This window comes from Ipomoea nil, unplaced genomic scaffold, assembly GCF_001879475.1.
Source record: "Ipomoea nil cultivar Tokyo-kokei standard unplaced genomic scaffold, Asagao_1.1 scaffold2144, whole genome shotgun sequence".
Lineage (NCBI taxonomy): Eukaryota > Viridiplantae > Streptophyta > Magnoliopsida > Solanales > Convolvulaceae > Ipomoea > Ipomoea nil.
Window position 1 is genome coordinate 1,541,748 of NW_017618572.1, and position 18,668 is coordinate 1,560,415.

An 18,668-nucleotide genomic window follows, 5' to 3' on the forward strand; every position below is an offset into this window, starting at 1 on the left:
TTTGGCTGTGTATGCTTTGTTCGGGATGTCCGTCCTCATGTCACCAAGTTAGATCCCAAGTCTTTGAAGTGTGTGTTTCTTGGATATTCCCGTGTGCAAAAAGGGTATAGGTGTTACTCTCCTGAGCTTGGAAGGTATCTTGTTTCCATTGATGTTGCCTTTCATGAGGACGTCCCTTTCTTTCCTTCATCCCCAGAGGTTGTTCGTAAGGGGGAGGAGGAAGATATATTGATGTATACTGTCACGGCGTCTGTTCCTACCCCTCCTGTCTTACATGTGTATTCTCGTCGACCTCGGCCTGACACACTCGTACCGGCACCGCCTCCCGCTCCCCTTCCAGATTCGACTCCATGCCCTGACACCACCTCTGTGTCTTTTGATCCAGTCTTAGTTGATGAACGTCCGATTGCTACCCGGAAAGGTAAACGTAGTTGTACTTATCATATATCCTCTGTTGCATCATATGATAGGTCGTCACCTGCCTCGTGTTCTTTCATTGTTTCCCTTGATTCTATATCCATTCCTAAGACTGTTAGGGACGCCTTATCCCATCCTGGGTGGCGAAATGCCATGATTGAGGAGATGAACGCTTTGGATCACAACGGTACTTGGGAGTTGGTCACTATGCCTGCAGGTAAAAGACCTATTGGTTGTAAATGGGTGTTTACAGTCAAAGTTAATTCTGATGGGTCTGTGGCTCGATTAAAAGCTCGTCTTGTGGCTAAGGGATATGCCCAAACTTATGGAGTTGATTATTGTGACACTTTTTCACCTGTGGCTAAACTTACTTCTGTCAGGTTACTCATCTCAATGGCTGCCATTCATGATTGGCCTTTGCATCAGCTTGATATCAAGAACGCATTTTTGCATGGGGATCTTCATGAAGAGGTGTACATGGAGCAACCTCCTGGGTTTGTTGCTCAGGGGGAGTCTGGGAAGGTATGTCGTCTTCGGCGATCGTTGTATGGGCTGAAACAAAGTCCACGTGCATGGTTTGGAAAATTTAGTCAGGTTGTTGAGAATTTTGGGATGGTGAAAGGCAAATCGGATCATTCCATATTCTACAAGTGGTCCAAAACAGGTATCATCTGGTTGGTGGTTTATGTGGATGACATTGTCATTACAAGGAACAACACCGAAGGGATTTTGTCTCTCAAGTCATTTCTTCACAGTCAATTCCAAACAAAAGATTTGGGACCACTGAAGTATTTCCTAGGTATCGAAGTTATGAGGAACAAGACAGGTATATTACTATCTCAACGAAAATATGTTATTGACTTACTCTCTGAAACGGGGAAACTAGGGACTAAACCATGCAACACTCTCATGATACCAAACTTGCAATTGACAAAGGAGGGGGAATTGTTTGAAGATCCTGAGAGGTATAGGAGATTGGTTGGGAAGCTAAACTACTTGACCGTAACCCGTCCAGATATTGCATACCCAGTTAGCGTTTTGAGTCAGTACATGTCATCTCCAACTATTGATCACTGGGCAGCTGTGGAGCACATCTTGAGTTACTTAAAGGGAGCCCCGGGACACGGAATCTTGTATAAGAATCATGGTCACACTCGGATTGAGTGTTTTACTGATGCAAATTGGGCAGGTTCTAAAGAGGATCGTAGATCAACAACTGGATATTGTGTTTTCTTTGGAGGTAATCTGGTTTCCTGGAAGAGTAAGAAGCAGAATGTAGTATCTCGTTCGAGTGCAGAGTCTGAATATAGAGCGATGGCACAATCAACAAGTGAAGTGATGTGGATACACAACCTTTTGTATGAGTCTGGTTTCAAAGCTCCAATTCCTGCAAAGCTATGGTGTGATAACCAAGCTGCTCTTCATATTGATCAAACCCGGTGTTCCATGAACGAACTAAGCACATAGAAATTGACTGTCACTTTGTACGTGAGAAGATACAACAAGGATTAATCTCCACAGGATTTGTGAAGACAGGAGAACAACTCGGGGACTTATTCACAAAGGCCCTTACTGGAACCCGAGTCAGTTATTTGTGTAACAAGTTGGGCATGATCAATATCTTTGCTCCAACTTGAGGGGGAGTGTTATAGAATATTCTGTGTGATTGAGTATCCCATATTTTAAATGTCAACATAATAGAGATTATTATATCAAAGAGTGGTTTTATTGCCAAATACTATGTAAGTGTAATGACACCTGAAAAAATAAAGAATAGATACTACATTATAAAGAATCATGAGTGTTTCAAAAAATATAGAAATTTCAGGTGTAAGTAATATATGTAGGGGCATATACCATATTGACAAATTATTCCGTGGACCCGGGCTACACTATACAAGGTGGACTCGGGTCCAAATGTTCATAATTTACCTTTTAAAAATTCACAATCTGTATACTACAAACACATCATGTTAACATATATGTAATTGATTACCTTATTTTGTATTCACAAGTTCTTTTCAAGTACTGCAGTCACACAATATTAACAGATTAAAATTTGTAATTTCAATCTAAAAAATACACAATTTATACGTCGTTTAAGATTATGTCCACCTTACAAGTGGAACCTGTATACTATATTGACAAATTATTCCGTGGACCCGGGTTACACTATACAAGGTGGACTCGGGTCCAAATGTTCATAATTTACCTTTTAAAAATTCACAATTTGTATACTACAAACACATCATGTTAACATATATGTAATTGATTACCTTGTTTTATATTCACAAGTTCTTTTCAAGTACTGCAGTCACACAATATTAACAGATTAAAATTTGATAACTTTGTATTGTATTCAGAAATTCCCTTCTACAACTATTATGTGTTTTGACTTAATTAGAAACACAATTTATATTCAAGAACTTTGCAATTTCAATCTTAAAAATACACAATTTATACGTCGTTTAAGATTATGTCCACTTTACAAGTGGAACCTAGTACATGATATAACAACTCATACCATATTCCGTACAATTTGTATTTGGATTGAAATGGGAGAATTTTGAGGATGCAGCATAGACAATGCGGTTAGCGTTAACGGATTATATTAGCGAATTTGACGAGCGAATTATATCAATGGTTGATAAAAAGATATTTGAAAAAATTAGTTGTGTAGATTAACATGTAAAATAACCTAAGGGTATACATAATAATAATAATAATAATAATAATAATAATAATAATAATAATAATAATAATAATAATAATAATAATAATAATAATAATAATAATAATAATAATAATAATAATAATTGTTTTAAAAAATAAAAAAATAAAAAAATATAATTAAGCCAATCATATTAACTATTTGGAGATTTATTGACAAATAGAGTATTCAAATCACACAACAAATTGAAGTATGAAACTATCTCGCAATGTTCTTCTTTGGCAATCGACAATTAGCTCTTCAATATTAGTATATATTTAATATTTTATGCCCTAATTTTTATTTGCTCTCCCTTATGCTCCGTATTTGGTTTCAACCATACCTATACAATTATTTTATTGACAATTATAATCAATCTTGACTATATTATCTTGCATTTGTAACCTTAGAATTGTCTATTTAAATACGCAAATTTAACATTCAATTATCTATGCATGAACAATTCCAATATATTTTTTCTTTGATATACTTCAAAGTACTTATTTAAAAAAAAAAAAAAAAAACATTGGCATTATTTCAATCGCGCGATGCGCGTACAAAATTAGTATATAAATACACACCTAATAATTAATTACCTAAAACACATGAAAGTGACATGACATATTTATCAGAGATGATAAGTTAATCTATATTTCATTATTTCTCGCCTCCAATTTGTCGTTGTTGTTATATGCTTAAGACACTCGTGCCCCTCGTGCGCTGATTATGGAATAGCTTTTTTATTCATATTCTCCATTTATCTTTTTATTTTTTAATACATAATACAGTGTCTTCTCATCTCAAATTTTTATCAAAATTATTATGTGAATTTCAAATACTTTTTGCTCTATTTAGGGATATTAACTATAACCTAAAACCGACGAGCTAGCTAGTTCAATAGAACAAAAAATTAGTAGGTTAAGGTTCAAAAAAGTCAACTTAATGAAGAAACCAAACTAGTTAAGCAACCAGACTGGTCTGATTACTTAAAATAAAAGAAATAGTAAATTTTAAAATTAAAAGAATAAAGTTACAAAACAGCAAAACCGATTTTTTTTCCTCAAATATGATGAAAAAATTTTATTTGCTCAACATTGGCATGGACATTAAGTAACATATTTTGGAGTTCTTTTTAATTAAAATTTGAATAAATAACTAAATAAAATTATTTCGATCTTAGGAGAAAGTACAAATACACTACCACTTATTATATAGCTGTGTGGATCATATTATCAAATAATATACTTTTATTATATTAAAAATATATATTGTATTAAAAATATATTATTTCATATAATGTACATTTACTATACGAATAATGTGTTTTTAATATATTAAAAATAAACTTTTTTTTGTCATAAAAAAAAATGAACTTTTTGTTATGATTCACGTAGAATTGTGTGGACCATTCACATAATTTGTGACTATAAGCTTGCAGTTCGGGATATTTCTTAATTCCTTTGCAAATAAAAACAAATATGAAAATGTTTTATTCTCTTTCTACCCTTTACCTTCTTTAAAATATCAACGCCATTTCCAACCTTGCAAGAACACTCTCAAGTCTGTCTCTCTCTCTCTCTCTCTCTCTCTCTCTCTCTCTCTCTCTCATCCATGGCGTTCCTTCCAAAGCAACTCTCCGTCCTTCTCTTCTCTCTCTGCCTCTTCCGCCTCTCTGTCGCGCAAGATCTTGTCGGTGAATTCAATCCCTTAACCTCGTTTACGGATGTCCACGACGTCCTCGCTCAGTACGGCCTTCCGAAGGGTCTCCTCCCCGACGTCGTCAAGTCCTACGATCTCGCCGACGACGGCTCCTTCACCGTCGACCTCTCCACCACCTGCTACGTTCAGTTCTCCAACCTCGTCTACTACGATAAGACCATCACCGGGAAGCTCAGCGAGGGCAAGATCTACGATATAACCGGGATTCAAGTCAAAAAGGCGTTCATTTGGCTCTCCGTCACCGGAATCGACGTCCGCGCTGACTCCGGCGAGCTCGTTTTCCACGTAGGGTTTCTCTCCGAGACCTTGCCTGCTTCCCAATTTGAGACTATACAATCCTGCAAATCGCACCTCTCGTCAAGCTCAGGTAAAACGTGAATTCAATTTTGAAAATATTTCTGCTGATTTGGAGGAGATTCTTCATTTTTCCGCTCTAATTGCAGGTCAGAGCCGAGTTCAGATAGCTTGAACGATGAAACCGATGCGTTTTCTGCAGAAGAGAAAGGACTTTGGGACATGTGAATTTCCACGAGAAAATCTTTCGAAACGGATCGGACGGTCCAGATTTGTGTGCACCTGTGTAATCCAATAATGCTACCGTGTGATCAGCTTCTGTCAATGCATTAATTAAATAAACTTGTTTCAATGTGTTTATATTGCAATTGGAGAATTTTTACAATACAATACTTTTTTTATTACTACTGACTCTTAATTATCTGATCATAATTATTTTCTCAATCTGCTATTTTATCTGTTTTACAATACAATACTTTAATTTGAAGTTTGAACATGAAAATATCGTTTTACAAAATGGTTAGGTCACCGTCAGTTAGGTGCACAATATAAATGTTATAAATTGACTATGGATAAGTAAGTGCAAGGACAAGAAGGCACAATTGGGGCGTTTGAAAGATAAAAAGATTAAACACCCCCAAACAAAAAAAAGTTGAGTACACTCAATTTAATTTGTTGGGAATTTTTAAGCCTAAACAACATAAGATCAGTGTTGTACCGATATAATTACGTAGTGTTTTAAGAAAAGATCAATGTTTAAATTTTGGCGGCATAATATAAAAATTATAATCAAAGTGAGCAGATTCATTGTAGGCATCAATATTTGACTCTATCTACTGAACTATTGAGTTATCGTGATTTACATTTTCTCAAATGTTCTGTCAGATTAAGAAGTAGAAGTTTTTAGAGTTGAGGATTCAACCTAAAATAACTTAACAAAAACAATTGATAAAAAGTTTGTACGCCCATTGGGACTCATCGGTTGAAACAAATTTAAAAATATTACCACTATAGTTATACATCTAATATTAATGGAAGAGAAGTCACTAGTGTTGATATATTAATGGAAGAGAAGTCACTAGTGTTGGTGATTTTTTGGATGTTTATTTAGAACAATTGCTTTCTAGAATGGTTTTTGACCTGAGGATAGATATTTTTTATGGATATTATTTCGAATAATTTATCTTGTAAAATGATAATTGATGGGATTTTTTTTCTAGCTGATGTTAAAGATGTATTTTTTTAAAATGTAATTGATTTTTCAAGTCTCCTGGACTTAATTGTTTACATTTTTTTTTCAAATATTGATTGGTAGGTGAGGGTAGGCATAGTGTGAACTTGGATAGAAAGATTCCTTTGTTTCATAATTTAGTAAGAATTATTATTATTATATAGTTAAAAGACTTGTGGCATGTACTATACATGGGATATGATAACGTTAGCGGACAATTATCCAGTTAAACAATTTTTTATAGAGAATAATTGAGAGTTGGAAGGACATGCATTTTGTCTTGGGGTGAATTTGCCGGGTGTTGGATACAGAAAGAGCTTAGCTTGCATGTAATTTTGGATACTAACGAGGGAAATTCCAACTTGTGGAGTTCGACTCTCTCAAGTCCAACTCTTATTTGATTTTTTTATTTTTAACCCGAGACGAACTCTCTCAGGCTCTGTTTGACAAATATAGCTGAAAAGTTATAAGCTATGAGCTGAAAGTTGAAAAGCTATAAGTTCGGAGCTAAAAATTGAAGAGCTGTTATGATTGAAAGTGTTTGGTAAAAGTAGCTTTTTGATAAACTGATAAATGTAAAAAGACTAAAAATGACATCTTAATAAAATTTAAATTAGTTTGTTTACATATTAAAATTTAACATTTTGTTTTTATAAAAAATTAACATTTTGAAATAAAACTATTAGCATAATCATAATCTAACATTTTATAATGAAGTAGTAATATTGTTGCAAACGTCATAATAATAATAATAATAATAATAATAATAATAATAATAATAATAATAATAATATTTATGGTGAAAGTTGCGGATAAAGGAGGAGAAAAAATGATTTTAATTAGGAAGGATAAATATGTCATTTCTTTAAAATAATAAGTATAATGATGAAAAAAAAAAAAAAAAAAAAAGCTAGGAGCTTATTTTGAAACGCTACTACCTAAGATAGCGTTCCAAACAAAGCCTCAAACTCAGCTTTAAACCCACCCCCCCTCTCTCTCTCAAAAAGAAAGTCATTTTTTAAATTGTTTTACCTTCCCCATCTACCAACATTTATTTGCTTTACCTTCCCCATCTACCAACATTTATTTGCTTTAAAACCCGAATTTGCTTTGCTTTAATACGTACAACTTCCCCATCTTTGAGCACCACCACCATACGAAAGTTAATCTGGGAAGAGAAGAGAAGAAATAGCGTTGGCAGGTCTTCATCTTTAGTCAACCAAAACATCATTTCCGATCATCTATTTTTGTTGTGTTCTCTCCCTTATATCTCAACGAAAAGATCAGAACATAGGTAAGAATATATTTTTTAATTTTTTTTGTTCGAACTGTATTGTGCTTTTTTAAAAACTAAGTAGAGTCAGACTTCAGAAGTTCGTTTGATAAATCTTCCCGACGTTACACGAGGTAGCATGAGCATGAGTATAACGCGTTGCTCGACATTGAAGCATACAACACGGTCACATCCATCAAACTGAAAATGATCATATATTTGTTCCCATTGTTCGTCATAGAATATTAATGTGCAGTCGAAGTAGAGTTCTAGTTTCCTATCTCTAACCATGAATATTAGTGGCGCATCAACTTCGATGGAGCTGCGCAGAAATTCACTCAATCTTTCATGCTATTTTTCAATAAGAGGAGGTAGTAAGTAATGGCATTTATTGAATGACAATTTGAATCTACATTTTTTCCTTACCGCGAAAAGCATACTTGTATATAAAAATCTACATCGCTCTAGTTGATCAAACTCATATTTTGGTGGTATTGTAGAACGGGCGGACACAGTGATGGACTACAATATATAAAGGAATTAGTATGTAATAGTCAAATATTTCATGGAATTTATGCACTTTAAATGTAATGTTACAGCGATCAAAACGTCGAGTATTTCTCCTTTCATGAAATTTATTAAATTCTCTCTTTGGACTATAAGAGTCAACACTAAATAAGTAACATTCGAAAATGAAGAAACATGTATGTCGGAATAGCACAATGTCTCCAGGGTATAAATCATTTTCCGTCTTGAAATCACTAATTCTCGTTGTAAATTGCATATCTTCGACAAAAACTCCTATCCATGCGCTATGATGCCATAGAATTGCTTTTGTCATTAGATGTTGCATTAGATGGCGATGCGTACAATTGAGAATTCTCTATTAACAAGTTTATAGAGTATGTCAGAACGGTGATTTCTATTGCATGTAGTATTACACTGAAAGTAGATTGGTAAGGCCGGAATTACCATATGTAGGTTAAATGTAACTTGAATAGTGAACCACGTCGTAGTGCAGTCACTCACATCAGGCATATGCATTACATCGTTGCAAGCTAGTAACAAAATGAAAAATAGAAATGAATCTAAGTGATGCTTTCTATCGGCATTATTACTTAACGAAATGCGCTACAGGAATGCGAATTTACTTAAGTGAAGGGAAACTTATTTGTCATAGATTTTCAAATATGACCAGAGCATATCGTTCTGCATTTTCTTTATTTGCAAAAGACATTGATTCGGGCACGGGTAAACCTAACATCAATAGATATCGACCCCAACTACGAGTGTAATAAGATAAAAAAGTATTACAGAGTCTTTGATCTACATGTGCATACACAAGTTTTCTTCCATGGATGGTTATTGTCTGATACAACTGTCGCTGACAAAACAGAGGAATGAGTCTTAGAACTATTTCAAAATCATCGAATAGATCCAATATAAATGTTATAAATTGACTATGGATAAGTCAAATGCAAGGACAAGAAGGCACAATTGGGGCGTTTGAAAGATAAAAAGATTAAACACCCCCCCCCCCCCCACCCCCAAAGTTGAGTACATGCACTCAATTTAATTTTTTGGAAATTCTTAAGCCTAAGCTAACAACATAAGATCAGTGTTGTACCCGATAAAATTACGTAGTGTTGTATTAAGAAATCAGTGTTGTACTCGATACAATTACGTAGTATTTTAAGAAGAGATTAATATTCGAACTTCGACGGCATAATGTGGGAATTTATACTTAAAGTGAGCAGATTTATTGTGCGCACCGGCATTTGATCCTATCTGCTGAGCTATTGAGTTATTGTGATTTACATCCACTCAAATGTTCTGTCAGGTATTTACATCCATTCAAATGTTCTATCAGCTCGGGATATGAGAGGTTCTTGGAGTTAGGGATTCAACTTTGTGGGAAAAGAAATGAAATTATTTCAAGCAATGATTGAGAATAACTTAACAAAAACAATTGAAAAAAAGTTTGTATGCCCATTGGGACTCATCGGTTGAAACAAATTTAAAAATATTACCACTATAGCTATACATCTAATATTAATGGGAGAGAAGTCACTAGTGTTGATGATTTTTTGGATGTTTATTTAAGGGAAAATTGTAAAAAATGTCACTCTATAATATGCCAATTATCAATGTCACTCTTGAATTATGAGTGGTGTAAATGTTGTCCCTCAATTATTAAAATGGTGCACATATAGCCCCTCTCGTAATAGACATGTGGTTCCCCACCGCTGTCTATCGCTGGTACTTCGAATCGAGGGAGGGAAAAAATAACTAAATTGCATATTTACTCCGACTTAACAGTGTCGTACACTAACGGGGAACCACATGTCCGTTACAGGAAGGGCTATATGTGCACCGTTTTGATAATTGAGGGACAACATTAACACCACTCATAATTCAGGGGTGACATTGATAATTGACATATTATAGAGAGGCATTTTTTATAATTTTCCCTTTATTTAATTGCTTTCTAGAATGGTTTTTGACCTGAGGATAGATATTTTTTATGGACATTATTTCGAATAATTTATTCTGTAAAATGATAATTGATTGGATTTTTTTTTCTCTAGCTGATGTTAATGATGTATTTTTAAAAATGTAATTGATTTTTAAGTCTCCTGGACTTAATTGTTTACGAATTTTTTCAAATATTGATTGGTAGGTGAGTGTAGGCATAGTGTGAACTTGGATAGAAAGATTCCTTTGTTTCATAATTTAGTAAGAATTATTATTATTACATAGTTAAAAGACTTGTGGCATGTACATAGGATGGATAACGTTAGCGGACAATTATCCAGTTAAACAATTTTTTATAGAGAATAATTGAGAGTTGGGAGGACATTTGGTCTTGTGGCTGATTGGGTAAAGATTCTCCGGAGTGTAGACATTGATATGCCTACTTACTTCCATTATATATTTTGGCTTAGAAAAAATTTCCAAATACAACATAAATTTGGGATTGAATAGATTAAATATGCCAAGCACTTGTACCTCAGATGACATGTAGTGACTCTCTTATATGGGAGGTCATGAGATTGAGCTTCATTGGAGACCGTATTGACTCTTTGTGCTTCAAAAAATTGAGACAGTATAAATGAACATATACTACAATATAATAGAGTGAGTAGCTTTCAAAAAATAAATGAAATATAATTATTGTATATGAAAATTGTGAAATTGTTATAATGTATCTTTTTTCATTAATTTTCATCTGTTTGATCTCAACTCATCCTAATATGTCTACACAATTACACAAAAAAATGACGGCTGCACTAAAACATAGAACATCTCTCTCTCTCTCTCTCTCTCTATATATATATATATATATATAGCGTCATGTCATGCAAAATAATTGAATTGCTTTCCACTGCAATTTCTTAGAAGCTTCCTCTTTGTTGGTGTCCACATGGAGATCATAACTTTTTGCTCTACGAAGAGCCGTAACATACAATTGCACTATTTTTTTTTTTTTTTTTTTTTTTTGGTTTTAAACGAATAGAAAATAGGTCAAGCTATTCTCTTTCTAATAAATACTTTAAAAAAAAGAAACCACATCTCAGATATATTTTATATTGAAAAATTTACCAAAAATATTTTAAAATTATTTTCATAATTACAAATTTTTTGAATTTGGACTATATTAAAAACAGAAAACAAAATTTACAAAAAAAAAAAATGAAAAAAATCTATTAAAACCAGCTATCCGGAACGTCTTAGAGATTTGAGTTTCGATTTGCCATTTTTCATAATCGGAAATTGCAAATTCAAAACTAGAACCGAACCATGGTCACCCCTAACAGGACCATTATGCATTGTTGTCCCCAATGGACACCGGTGATAGAACAACCGTTAAAAAGGCTGCTTCAATTCGTCCTCATCATCGGTTCCTAATTCGAATAACATGGTGTCCTTGGAAGAATCGTCTTCCTACATTACTCGCCCCCTGGCCGCCGTTAATGTAGTACACCGCCAACACAAGATTTTATTTTAGTAGCAAGGATTGAAGTCATTTGTTGTTGGAGAATAAATTATTTTCCATATCGTCATCAGCTCTAGACTATACTAAGAGCTAAGTATTGTTAAGAGATATTACCTTATTTCTATGTTTCGTTATGTATACATATGCATACTATTAAATTATCATGGATATATCGATGTATGGCTAATGTAGAAATTTTTTTATGGCGAGAAGGATTCTGGAAGTTAGTTTACGAACTTTATAATACAAAGTTTCGTTGTTGCTATATTAAGAAGTTATAATTTTCGCCAGAAGAGAATGAATTGATCAACTTTGCCAATTGCCACAACAAATATTGTCAACAATCTCGAGAGAAAGATAAATATTTTCGTTGCTAAATAAAATATTTGTATATTCATATATTTATGTGATAGATGATTATTAAGTTTCTTTTCTTAAAAACATGTCTTTATCGAATATTTAAATATGCATAGTGATTAGCTTAAGTGGATAATACATATAATGGTTGTTTTGTGACGATTTGACTTGTATCACCCACAACATCGTGACAATGTGGGTTCAAGTTGTTGTTGCTAAAAGGTTAGCTTTACATATTTAAATTTCCGTTAAATTATTTTTATATCTAACATGTAATATTAAAGGCACATTACCTATGCCTAGTTGTAACTTTGTGCTTCAATTCATATCATTGCTTATCTTTTGCTCGAATTTAAGAACATCTATTTGGTCAAATTTGCTTTTGTAGCTTCGTGAACCATCATAATACTTGTGCTCCAAATTTGTGCTCTTTATAATAACTTGTGCTCAAAATTTGTGTTATATTATTTATAACTTGTGCTCCAAATTTGTGCTCTTTGTAACTTGTAATCCAAAGTTGTGTTCTTTATAATTTGTGCTCCAAATTTAAAATCTATGTTGTCAACATGATTTTTTCTTAAAAACCTTGCTGCATGTAAACTTGTATTCGAAGAAGCCCATTGCTTCTAATTTTTCGAAAAACTCATCTGCTTCTAATTTTTCGAAAAACTCATTAGCTGGAAATTTTTACTGCTCTTAGTTGACTTTCAAAGTTTCTTTGCTTTATAAATATTCTCATATTCTTTTCTCCTTATTTGAAATCTTCAAAAATCTTTGTTGTTTTCAAAATCTTTGTTACTTAAAAGTAATTTCCTAAAATCTTTACGGGTTCTAAAATCCCTTTTAAAACTTACAAGTAAGATTTGAAGTACAACTTTTCAAATTAAAATACACTTTTCCCCATCAAAATTTATAACATATATTCATAACATGCAAAGTTTTGTTCTATTAATAGATTTTTTATCATCAACCTCCCAATACTTGAGAAGAGTAATTTGTCAGTGTAACGCTAATTAAAGTACTAATAATTTATGAACATAACAAATAAGATAAGATGCAAATATAATGTGTCATTTACCATTTACGTACCATCAATTAGGTCTAAGGCCATGGAAACCACCTCTGTGGAAATAAAGTTGAGGATGTGTGAACTAAGTTCTCATCCAAACTTATCTTAACTATAATAAAATTATATGGTTTGGGAAGTAATTAATGTTACAATTATTATGTTATTATAAATATAAATAAAAAATAGAAAAAAATAAAAATATTTTAAATTGTTTAATATAATAATATTTTGAGCTTCCATTGGTCAAGTATTTATTATTTTTATAGAACACAAAATTACAATTAAAATTAAAATTTTGTATGGTTAATATAATCTCTAATTATGTACATATTCAAATAAACTTAGAAGAGAATTTACATAATTACATTGATTTATTCCTAATTGTATTTCATCTATATTATAATTTTCACAATACGAATAATAACTAAGATAATTACATTTAGAAAGTAAATTTTAAATTTTGTAGGAGTAAATTTAAACTCTAATTGAACATATTTTTTTATATGATTATATAATATATTCTTTATGCACATGTCATTCCATAAACCCACATGTCATTCTATAAGCCCAACACCACTTTTTTGTGGAGATAATTCAAATGGATTTTTTTTTTCTTTTAAAAGTCCTAAGTTTAGAAATTTGTATTTATGGCTCAAATGATTTTTTTTTTTAAATTCTGAAGTTCAATAATTGACCCACGGCCCGCAACATTTGTTTTCTTCATCCCTTCTCGCTTCTGCCATTTCTTTGAAGCATTTGAGAAGATAGAAAAGTACACTCCACAATCTCTACCTGTAGAAGGTGGTCTGGCTCCATTTTTTCTACCATTTTCCATGATCCTTCTATTTTGTTTTATATTATTATATTAAACAATTTAAAATATTTTTATTTTTTCAATTTTTTATTTATATTTATAATAACATAATTTTTTTCCGTGCATCGCGTGGGTGAATTACTAGTTTTTCTAAAGTAGCCAAAGCAATGGAAGTGTGTTAGTTACATTTTACTACCAATTATCTTTGTTGAAATATAGCTTTATCATATATATTGGAATGGGAATGTAGGAAACCAAGGGAAATCATAGTCATTTAAGTAGTACAGGTTACATTTATTTTTCACATTAAAACCATTTGTCAGTACTTAAGCTCTCAAGTGTATAAATATTCAAACATTGCACCTTCATTTTAACTATGTATCTTCTACCGAATAAATTCCATTCCACCGGGCCAAAGCACATAAATTTATTTGATAGGAGTTCACATTTCACTTCCATAAACGCATACGTATACCACTATTTTCAAAAACAAACACCAAAAAGTAATAAATAAAAAATACAAATACAAATTTAACAAAGTTATAAGCAAATTCATTTTTAAAAAATCTACAAAATAGCTTTTTATTATGATATTACATTTAATTCTTTAAACTGTAATTACCTGAACTTCTTATCTGTTTGTTCAATTACGGTTATTTTTTCGAATTTCATTAAAAGAATTCAAATTCCAATACTTGAAAAGGTACCACTTAGCATTGTAGGGTGGAGAATCCAACGACATCTTCGACAACGCAGCTATAGGGTCTTCATAAAAAATATAATGCATAACTGAAAGTGCATATCATTAGGTTTTAAGATTTGAGGACTAACCTGTAGATAATTAAGGATTAGGGAAGAGTCCGAAAGAGGAAACTGGCAGCAGATCGGTCGGAAAGAGGGACGGTGGGAATGACGGCTTTGGTGCGACAACAGAAGTGGTAGCGATGCGGCGAGGGTTTAATTGATTTAGGACTTTACTAAATATCGATTGAAAAATATGGTTACTAAAAATCAGAGGTTACCTAAAGTTCTTAACCAATTAAATCCGTTGAAACTAGAAAAATAACAAAAGAAAAATATGAAGTGACAAAAATGCCCTTACTAAAAATAGAAAAAATCATAAGAAGGACCAAAAGTGTCCAAAAAATGATAGTCTGGGATGTAAAATGGCAAAAACGATAATCTGGGACTAAATTTAGAATTGCCACCAAAGACAAGGGACCTCTGATGGAATTAACTCAAAATTTCACCGAGGGAAGAAAAATAAATTTGTCTACAGGAATTGAAAATATAGTTTGGGAGGGAATTGAATACTTTTAGGTTTTTTTTAGACAAATCTATAATTGTGTGGATTTGACATCATTTAGATAAACATATGTAAAGTACTAATGTCATTATCTTCTTTTCAAATTTGACCAAAAACCTGTCACAAAGATAGAAGGCAATGCAATTACCTTCTTTTCACCTTTTTTTTTTTTAAGTTAAGAAAAATGCAATAGTATCGCCTTTCTTTATTACTATACACTTTTATATATTAATTAATTAATTAGAGCTATAAACACCATTAATTCGTTTAATATATATTATTATAAGATCTTCAAAGCAATTAAAGAATTGATACAGTTCAAGCCCTTTGGTATACCTATAAAGTGCGTGAGTTTTGTGCTTAATGTGAGTAGTTGTTTAAACTTAAAGTGTGTGGGTTTTGTACTTAAGGTGCGTGAGATTTGTGCTTAAGGTGCGTGATTTTTGTGCTTAATGTGCGTGAGTTTGTGCTAAAGGTGCGTAAGTTTTGTGCTTAATGTGAGTAGTTGGTAAAACTTAAAGTGCGTGAGATTTGTGCTTAAGGTGCGTGAGTTTTGTGCTTAATGTGCGTGTGTTTGTGCTTAATGTGAGCCATTTTAAAATCTTAAGTGCGTGGGTTTTGTGCTTAATGTGCTTTGTTCTATGCTTAAGGTGCGTAATTTATGTACTTAAGGTAAGTGATTTGTGGTCTTAATGTGCTTTTGTTTGTGTGCTTAAGGTGCGTGGTGATTTGTGTACTTAAAGTGCGCCATTTTAATGCTTAAGGTGTGTCCAATCGCACAACCGCACGGGAAACCATTCACACACCTGAGCCCTTCCATATATATATATATATATATATATATATATATATATATATATATATATATATATATATATATATATATATATTAGTGCTCAGGTGCGGCAAGGATTCTAGAAATACACCAACAGTGTTAACAACATGCACTAACAGTGTAAGAAAATAAACCACAATGAAATGCAAACAAAAACAAAAAACACTAAAAAATACACAATACACCCAAAAAAATACATCATATAACTCACTACTCCTAATGGTGTATTTTCGAACACTGTATGGTGCGTTTACTCACACCTAATGGTGTGTTTTTTGTAATATGTTTCTAATTTGTGTGTGTATTTGTGGTGCATTTCATAACGTTGATGGTGTATAATCGCTCAATTGTTGGTGCGGTGTCACCTGAACCTAACTCTCTCTCTCTCTCTCTCTCTCTCTCTCTCTATATATATATATATATATATATATATATATATATATATAATCAAAATGAAGTATAATTGCACATGCATTTTAAATTTTAATATTAAATTCTTAAATTATTATTATTATTATTGAAAATGACAATTTTAGTCCTTTAATTATTATAGAAAACGACTAATTTAGCCCATTAATTGTAGAAAAATTGTAAACTCTATGAATTATTATCATATACAAATTTTTTACTTTAATTATACGTAAAATGGAAATTTTCGTCCCAGACTTAAAAATTTTGTTAACATTAATACTTTGTTTTGAATTTCTAAATTATTAAAGGACATATTAGTTTTCGTAATTTTTTTTTTCAAATTCCTTCACTAAATTTTCATATATAAGCTACTCTTATAGTAAAATAATATCTTAAGTTGCACAAAATAATAGTTTAATTGCACTTGATTTAACTGCCACCAAAATAACAAAAAACATTACTGAGTTGTAGTGACCTCTCCTATGTGGGAGGTCACGAGATCGAGTCTCAGTGGATGCGTTGTTGACTCTTTGTGCTTCATTAGATTGAGAAAGTATGTTTGAACAGATACTACAATGTAATAGAGCAATAGCATTCAAAAAAAAAAAAAAAAAAAAAAAAAACTGACCCCTAAACAACAAAAACATCACCGAATTGCAAAAAATAACAACCTAATTTACAAATGATAATATGCACCAAAACAACAAAAATGATAGCATGAGTTTTATGGTTTAACATGCATTTTTTTTTTTTTTTTTGGATGGTTTAACATGCATTAAAACAAGCTTAACCTTCTTTAAAATATTATCACTTTGTCCTCAATATAATAGCTAGTCTATGTTCACATCATAAGCCCAAATATCTTGTTATAAATGTTTGAAAAATATTTATACTTCTTTGCTTTTAGGAATCTCATAAATGATGTCATATACATCTTTCATCTTTGATAGTGTTCAATTCTTAAATTTTTGGTACAAAAGTATCCCATATTTAAACTAAAATTAGACTTTTCCATCATCACGTACACTTAAGGGACTTAACCAATTGCCTAAGATATATCACATAACCATGATTTCCATGCCAATAATCGAAATACTCTATATTGCCACCGAAGTAGTCAATTATGAGATCTACAAGCAATAGTCATTTACAAACAACAAAAAAGAATTTTTTTTTAATAAATTAACATATTAAACTTACAATTCAGTGCATCTTTAATCTTAAGTAACTGTTTGTCATTTTAGATTCTTAGATTCTTCATCAATTAAGACAAACAAGTATTTAGTAAAGGTTTTGTGGTAATAGTAACGCATATATGAAAATTTAGGGAATAGAAATTGAGAAAATTTTATAAAATGACTAATATATCCTTTAATAATTTAGAAATTCAAAATAAATTGTTAATGTTAACAAAATCTATAAGTCTTGGATTAAAACTCTCACTTTATACATAATTAAATGACAAACTTTATATATGATAATAATTTATAGATTGAGTCTATAATATAAGTATAGTTTTTTTTTTTTTTTCAGTACTACTAACTATGTTACAATGCAATATCTGTTCATACTCAACCTACTGAAGTATAAAGAGTCAATATCATATCCACTAAAGCTTGAACCCACAACCTTCTATATGAGAGAGAAACTCGGTGCCACTAAACCACAAAGTCATTGACATATATGTATAATTATTAATAGACTAAAACCGTCATTTTCCCTAAGGGGGCGTTTGGTTCACGGAATCTTGGATTACCCTAGGTAATAGGATTTCCTCTAGGAAGGTAATGTGAGATTTTGGAAATGTAAGATTACCTTGGTTTGGATTGTGTAATATAATATTACCTTGTTTGGTTAAGAGTTATATTTTAGGTTATATGGATCAGTTTACTATAATGTCCTCAATAATATATATATATATATATATATATATATATATATATATATATATATATTATATTTTTATATTTTTATATTTATATGTGTGTATTTATTTATTTATATGAATGTATATCAATACTTAAATATTAAAAAAAATCCTAAATATATAAATATACACACATGTATATTTGATTATATAAATATATATTCATTTCATTATTATTATTATTATTATTATTATTATTATTATTATTATTATTATATAAGGATTAGTTAACAAGGGAAAAGTTGGAATAATTCAAGGTAATCTAAGATTACCTACAAAAATGGGGTAATCACATTACGCTGAAACAT

The 18,668-nt window shown here is 31.6% G+C and overlaps 1 protein-coding gene and 1 long non-coding RNA gene across 2 annotated transcripts; both read left to right on the forward strand.

Annotated features, from left to right (window-relative positions):
- Positions 1-4,687: 4,687 nt before the first annotated feature.
- On the forward strand, positions 4,688-5,547 carry LOC109148862. Its single transcript, XM_019296616.1, has 2 exons — positions 4,688-5,213; positions 5,290-5,547. The coding sequence occupies exons 1-2, from the start codon at positions 4,739-4,741 to the stop codon at positions 5,313-5,315; spliced, it is 501 nt and encodes a 166-aa protein (XP_019152161.1). The 5' UTR covers positions 4,688-4,738; the 3' UTR covers positions 5,316-5,547.
- A 1,958-nt stretch (positions 5,548-7,505) lies between these two features.
- Positions 7,506-9,175, forward strand: LOC109148863. The gene is made up of 2 exons (XR_002048897.1): positions 7,506-7,665; positions 8,825-9,175. It is a non-coding gene; the product is annotated as an uncharacterized LOC109148863 (long non-coding RNA).
- Positions 9,176-18,668: the final 9,493 nt, after the last annotated feature.